A 7,259-nucleotide genomic window follows, 5' to 3' on the forward strand; every position below is an offset into this window, starting at 1 on the left:
AGTAGAGGGATTACAATGTCTGAAGTTTGAATTTTGTTAAAAAAGAATGAAAACTTCAGCTAATGGCATAGTTTAAAGCCTTAAAATCCTCACCCCGACTAAGCAAGACACCAGAGACGCACGCAGGAAGGAAGGAGATTCAGAGCAGCCTACGAGCCTGACCTGCGGCTAAAATAGAAGAAGACATCACCTCACTCGGCAGGCCAAGTATGACGCTGGAGGAACTGACAGCTGGCCAGCCAAGGTGGACGGAATGAGAGCTAGCCACCAGTGAGGACCCTCCAAGTCTCCAGAATATTTTTTAAACAAACACGAGTACATAATGTTTATTGTTTGAAATTCCAATTTATTACAAGCCTGGTCTTCGGCAGGCCCTCTCCCTCCTGAATGACAATTTTTAAAAACAAAAAAGGAAACATACAATTCAGACGGCACTGAAGCAACTCAGATGCTCAATATTTAACAAGAAGAGCTGGGCCTTCGGGGGTGGAGGTCAGGGCTGTGGAGGGTGTCACTGGCTCCAGGTCTAGACAAGAGAAAGCTGGGAGCAAGTGATCCCATCAGCCACCGAGCAAGTCCCTCCCACATCCTTCTCTGCCACCGAGATAAGATATATAGGGACACACACCTTGCAGTTTAGTAGTAAAGATTTTATTCTCAAATCCTAGGAGTTACATCACTTTTGTGGGTTTATTTAAATAGGTACATTAGAGCTGTTTGGCTCAGTTTCCAAATTCAAACTTGATAGAAAAAATTTAACCCTGTTCTGTATTTTTTATCAAAGTTGGCCACAAAAGGGAATCGGGACTACAAAGTTTTGCCTAAGTACAACAACTAGGGGCTAAGGACTCACCCAGGAAAAGGCTCTCCATCCGGTTCTCCCTCCCCTTCTGGGGCCAATGAAATCCTCCCAGACTCTCCAAGCTGGAGTCTGGGGCCTCCATACTTGGCAAGAGGAAGGAACTGGGGGGAGCAGCACTGCTGTCAGGGAGCCAAGACTAGAGACCCCCCCCCAACCCTTCTGGCTTTCAACGAGCTGGGGAGGGGGAGACGAGGATTAAGCAAACACGGCTTTCATATAAATTGTCCTGTACATGTGCCAAAGCAAGACGACAGAATTATTTTACAAGGTGTCCTTTATACAATATCACTGCTGAAACAAGCAACTTTTAATAACTAGAAAAATCAATTTTTAAAAAAGTTACAAGTTCAAATTCTTCCTGCTTTGTTCTGCTCCCCAAATCTTGTCTGGCTGAGAGATGGGCTGAGGGCCAATGTCCCTCCTCCGGCCAGATTCATCCAAGGGAAGGACTGGCTGCATGATTAGAAGCCAACTACGGGAGCAGGAACCTCCAGTCTTTTTAATAGTGAAGTGCCTCAACTGGACGGGGTGGGGGTGGAGGGAGGAAGGGGACGTCCCCTCAGGCCCACCAAGATCACCTCAAAGCCAAATTATCTCATGATGCTGGTGAAAAATGAACTGACCTCCGAATGGGGGGATGTACTCAATTTTACTGGGGGCAGGAGAAAAAGATGGGGGGGGTTTCCAAAAAAAAATCAAGACCATATATAAATATATATATATATATGTATGTGTGTATATATATATATTTTAAAATCAACAGCCCACCGGCCTGGTTACTCTTGGTCCTGTGTAGCAAAGCAATCCCTCCCCTGCACTAAGAGGTGGGGCTTGGCTCTGCAGGCAGCTGCAGAAGGCTTCGAAGCCCTCTATGGTAGCCCCCCAGGGGCTGGAAAGGAGGAGAGAACTCTCAGCAAAGGGGCACAGGATTCCCAGGGAACACCTTGGCATTTCACCGACTTCCTAACAATTTTAACATGGCGGCAAGAGTGCCCGTCCCCAGCCCCCTTCCATCCCTCGAGATCACTCTGGGCACAGAAGCCAACCTAGTACCAACATTGCCTAACAACATGTATTATATTGGAAGCAGGCGCTCAGTTCTCTCTGTAGTGGTGGCGGCGGCAGCAGCAGCGGCGGCGGTGGAGAGGCCTCAGAAGGGTCGCTCTCCCTCCCTGTGAACCATTCCCTGGGAGGCCTGCTCAGTCTTCTGCCCTCACCGCCACTCTGGACACCGTCCCAGCCTCCTTTTATTTCTTCCTCTTCCGACCCCTGGAATGTCCCGGCGGCTCTGGGTCACTGTCTCCCACTTCCCCCTCCAAGGGCTGGTCGGGGAGCTTCTTGCGCTTCCTTCGGACGTACGGGTGGCCCGGGAGGTGCTTGTGCACCAAGGCCACGAGGCACTGTTCTGTCTTCGCCAGGCAGGTCAGCACGTGGCTGCCGTGGCAGTTGTAATGCTCCGCGTTGGCAAACACCTGCTTCATATCGGACAGGAATTCCTGCACCGAGCGGTAAGCGCCGCACGAGCATTTATTCTTCATCGTCTGGAAGTCCATGGGGTGGCTGATGACCTCGAAGTAATCTTCTGCCTCCTCTGTGGTCACAGGCTCCCTGGGGGGGAAAGGAAGGTCCGAGGGAGGAAAGGTCAGTTGCTGACAAGGACAGTGCCTCCCCTAACTGCCTCATCCTTGTCAGCCCGACCACCAAGACCAGGGAAGGTTGGTCCAGGGAGGGACCCATGGGGGCTCAGCCCATAGATCACTCCGGTGAGAGCCCCCTCAGTACAGGTACAAGGAAGCTATGGCTGGCTGCGGGAGCCTGGGCTGGGGCAGGGTGGGACGCTGACCTGAAAGGCCAGCTGAATCGGAACTTAATGAGCTTGGTGAGGATCTCTTCACACTTCTGCAGCTCCAAAGTCTGCCTTCTTGAGCCTCTTTTGGTCTGAAGCACCTATTTCCAAGCAGAGGAAAGAAGGTGATGCTAGTGAACCCCCAGTGCTGCAAGAAGGGAATGAGGTGGGGAGGATAACTGGGCAGAGAGGCAGATCCATACACGTGAATGTGTGTGTGTGTGGGGGGGGGTGTGTGTAAAAGTATGTACATTTGCTATATGAAAATAGTGTGACCTTTTTGTTTTCTTTCCTTTACAATAACAAAGGCCAGCAGGGGCCTTTTGTGGCATGATAATAATTTTTAAAATCCCTTTATAAATTCAAGCTAGGAACGTGGGCAGAGAGAGCCCTGTTTTCTTCTGGAAATTTAAGGGCAGAATGCTCGAGCAGGGACAAGGGAGAGTGTGCCCAACCCAGAAGCATCGCCCTGCTTGGCTCCAGCCCCATTTGCCTTTCCCCAAGTAGCTGTGCTAGGGTAAGAGCCAGCTTTTAGGAGGGCTCAATGTGTCATTTAAAGCCATGACCAGCAACAGCTGATGGCCCCTGGGACTTTGCTGTCATGGAGAGAAATACAGGGAAAACCAGAGCTGTCCAGCTCCATATTTGGGGGTGAAGAGGATGACAAGATAAGAAGGAAGCGCTGAGCAAGGCCCTCCTCAGGGCTGTGCCAGGTGACCTGGGCTCAACAGAAGGCCTGAGGGCAGGTGGGGACTACAGCAGGGCCCAGGCTCTGCCACACCCCAACAACCACTGCAGGCTCTGACCAAGGCAGGGGCTGGGTGAGACCACCCCCTCTGTCGGCTGGGTGGGCAGCACAGCACCGACACTCTGAAGGCTGACAACTGTCAGAAAAAGGACCCACCGCAGCAAGCAAGCTTTGGCATTGCTGGCATTCTCACACCCATGAGCCCTGGCCCCTTCGACCCCCCGGAGACAGAGGGATACTATTTAAAAACAAGCTGCAGACAACGTGTGAAAGCGAATGCAGAGGGATGCCGGGCATAGCTTGGTCCTTAGAGGGTCTGAAGTCCCAGCTGGCTTGGGTCCTGCTCTAAGACACCCCTCCCCCAATTAAGTGGAGGTGGGGGAAAGGAGCAAGAGGAGGGGAGGGACATCCCCACCTGTTGCCTGAAAGCAATTTAAGCTTACCAGCTCATCAACTTCGGCCTCATCTCCTGGCAGGGCCCTCTGCCGGGGTCTCCTGGAAGGATGTAACTTCTTGCCTGCACGACGGCCTGGCCTTGAAGTGGAGGAGATGCCACCATGCTTGCCCCGGGCTGGCTTTCGGGGTCGTACTGAAAAGAAAAGTGTGGTTTTAGAGCAGAGAGGAAGGCAGTGACTGAGACAACTTGAGGATGACGATCCTGGCAGGGTCCCATCAGACTCCCAGCCTCAGCCCCACCCCCTCCATCTCCCAGATGGGATGTTAGGCTTCCTTTTCAGGTACAAAACAAGCCAAAGAGAAAAGCAGAGGACAAAGGGATCCTGCCATTCAGAAGCTGCCAAAGACCTCCCATCATCCTGTCTTCGTTCCCACCCCCCCCCTCCACAAATCAAACTCAAGTTACTTAACCAGTTTGAGCAGCCAGTGGGAGATTTCAGGAAATCTAATTTGATCACAATCCCCTTGGAAAGCAAAGAGCTGTCCTGAGGACCCCTGGGCAGGTGCCAACAAACCCAGAATTCAACACAATTTCCTTTCAAAGAAATACAAGCCAACAAGGTGCCTGGAAGCAAGGCAGGCATCTTGTACTGAAAGACTAGCACACCCAGGGCCGCCGGGCCGATCTTGCTCAGGCTTTGGCCGGCCTGGGAGGTATCCTATCTCTGTGGTTATTCCCTTGCTGCTGGATCCCACCACACCACAAAGTCACAACCATGGGCTGCAGACCTCGAGCGGACAGTGACCGGCTGGCCCACATAAGGGCCACTGCTCTTGGCACTGTGTCAGATGATGCCCTCCAAGCCAACGCTGTCTAGGATCGCCTCAGAAACGAATGCACCACCAACATCTAAGCTCTGGCCCTCTCCATTAAAACAAAGGTTTGCCACACGGATTTTTCCAGGCTCCCACACTGGACACTCAGCAGCTGAAATTCTGGGCAGGGGTGGGGAGCTGAGGCCAGGACTGAACTGACAACATTTCAGAGTGTATTTTTAGAACCCAGCAGCCCTTCTCGTACTATTGTCAGAGCACTTGGCTTAGGGCCTGGCTACTCCAAGAGGTCAAGAATCACCGCCCAAAGCAGAGCCTGGGAGGCAAGCCCCCTGAGGGATTCCATCAGCTGGTCCATCCAAAACTGTCCCGGCGGCCCAAAGGAGGACCCCAAGATGATGTGTGGATCATCAGAGTGAGCTTCATTTTCACTGACTGTTCTCAGATACTGGTGCTCCTAAAGGTCATGGTGGGGTGCGGGTTTTGAAAAGCTGGGAACTGTTCCCCTGATTTCAACAGCAGACACACTTCCTCACAGTGGTCACCTGCCTTGAGGGTGGAGGGTCATTGTGGGGAGAAAGAGGAAAACAATTCCATAGCACTTTGATACCCATGGCCAAAGCAAGCAGAATGTTAGTCTGAAATGGGAGTGAGGCCCTTCAGAATTCACTCCCCCCACCAAGAACTATGAGGACTTTTCATTCTCTTGGTAGCAGGCAAACATTTCTGGGGCCAGTGATTCTGTTACAGAGACAAGGCACGAAGCACTAGGCTTTTTAATTATAGCTCTGAGGGTAAGCTCTCAACACCCAGCCTCCTCCAAGAAGGTCGGAGGAACCTTGCGGGGAAGGAGGAGCAGACAAATCAGAGTCAGCATGGGGGTGGGGTGGGAGTAGGGGTAAAATCATCTGGATGAACCAATATGGGGCAAATTTTTTTTTTGAACTGTCTAAAGCAAAATGATTTGACCTTGAACGCCCTTATTCTTGGCCATAAAGAAATAAAGCTGCGATAAACCAGCCAAACTGCCTTCCCTGTACCACGGGGGAAGCCTTGCTCACTGCATCCAGACAAGAGGCGCGCAGTAAATGCACACTCAGCACTCTGTCCAAAAGGGGCCACAGTCAAACATCACAAAGCGGAAAACCTTGGTTATGTCAGGGCCTCTGACCAGCACCCCCCCCAAATCAGACAGTCCATCCCCGGCTACATGACACGACATCTAGGGGGGCTGGGAGGGAGGCTGCCTGTAGCCATGACACACAGGGAAGCAGGAAGTGAGACAGTACAAGTTATCAGAGGAATGAGCTCCCTGGCTATTTGGAGAAGGTTCGAGGCCATCTTCGGCTGTGGGGAATTAGTGGTTTACATCAGACAAATCAATTCCAGGTTCAGTCATGGACTCAAAAACTCACGTCGAACTCCAGCCACTTCATAATCCTCGTCCTCCTCTTCCTCTTCCTCCTCTTCCTCCTCCTCCGAATCCCCCTCTTCTCCATCGTCCTCATCATCTGAATCTTCAGTGTAATTCCTATTTGGGGAAGAAGGGGATACGAGGAGACTGACTGGGAGCCTAAATGAGTCCCAAAAGAGGACAGAGGCCATGGCAGCATCTGCCCACAGACCATCCATATTTGTCCAGTCACGAGTGAGAATTGCATTTGACCCAGGAAGGCCAGGCATGACACAAACTGAAGCCAAGAATGCTCTCCCTTGAGAAACAAAATGGTGACACATTCCCTACCCGTGACAACTCAGCATTTTAAGGGTGAACGCTCGGAGGCCAACAGCAAGTCGACAGGTGTGGGTTCGCCTGATGGCTCCATTCCAGGAGGTGAGACAGCTTGCAGGTGACCAAGACATCAAAGCAAGTACAATTCCACCTACACCAGCTGGCTAAAGGCCTAACCTTTTGGGAACAGGACGGCTCTTTCCTTTTGTTCTCTGACTGTAACTGAGATGGAGCAGGATATAACTTTACAGGGACAGGCTCTACCCTCAACCTTCTCCACAAAACAAAGATCCTCTCCCCCTTAGTAAAGCTCACGCTTGGTTAGGGTAACAACGGCATCAAATCTGAGCTGAGTGAGGATTGACAACATGGAAAGTTGGCCACTAAGTAAAATCAGCCGCTGGGCACTGAGCTCAGGCTCACTCACCTGCCTCTACAGCTTCGTCGGGACATGGCAGGCTGGCAGGCCGGGCACTGCCACTCTCCATCTGGAATCTCATACAATGCCGGCCTCAGACAAAACAGGTGGAAGGCCTTATTGCACTCATCACATAGGATCAGCTTGTCATCTTCACCTGCAAAACACAACAACAAAGCACTCAGAGTTATTTTGTCTGGTAGCACGGCAACAGACATTCAGCCTTCAGGAGGGGCTCCAATGGAGTCCTGGGGGAGACTCCCTGGGGCCAGAACATTCTACTGGCTGAGCAGGCCCAGGCGAGTGCGCCATGTTTCAGCTAACTCTCTGATATGGCAAATTTCTCTTATTTCTGTAACTCACAAAGTCATGGACTTAAAGCTAAAATAACCTTAAAACCCCTGGCACACTGAAGGACTCAGG

The 7,259-nt window shown here is 51.5% G+C and overlaps 1 protein-coding gene across 1 annotated transcript; it reads right to left on the reverse strand.

Annotated features, from left to right (window-relative positions):
- Positions 1-325: 325 nt before the first annotated feature.
- Positions 326-7,069, reverse strand: LOC114036883 (tyrosine-protein kinase BAZ1B-like). Its single transcript, XM_027853599.1, has 5 exons — positions 6,846-7,069; positions 6,102-6,217; positions 3,900-4,045; positions 2,706-2,809; positions 326-2,470 (listed from the first exon to the last, which is right to left on the reverse strand). The coding sequence occupies exons 1-5, from the start codon at positions 7,052-7,054 to the stop codon at positions 2,110-2,112; spliced, it is 936 nt and encodes a 311-aa protein (XP_027709400.1). The 5' UTR covers positions 7,055-7,069; the 3' UTR covers positions 326-2,109.
- Positions 7,070-7,259: the final 190 nt, after the last annotated feature.

The sequence above is a fragment of the Vombatus ursinus genome, unplaced genomic scaffold (genome assembly GCF_900497805.2).
Source record: "Vombatus ursinus unplaced genomic scaffold, bare-nosed wombat genome assembly UNPS02010185.1, whole genome shotgun sequence".
Lineage (NCBI taxonomy): Eukaryota > Metazoa > Chordata > Mammalia > Diprotodontia > Vombatidae > Vombatus > Vombatus ursinus.

Excerpts from the sequence above, each read along its gene's own strand:
- LOC114036883 (XM_027853599.1), bottom strand. The coding sequence starts at position 7,054 with ATGTCTGTTGCCGTGCTACCAGACAAAATAACTCTGAGTGCTTTGTTG. Across the intron at positions 4,046-6,101 it reads TGAAGTGGCTGGAGTTCGAC|TACGACCCCGAAAGCCAGCC; the intron begins GTGAGTTTTTGA and ends TTTTCTTTTCAG. Across the intron at positions 2,810-3,899 it reads AGGCCGAAGTTGATGAGCTG|GTGCTTCAGACCAAAAGAGG; the intron begins GTAAGCTTAAAT and ends GCTTGGAAATAG.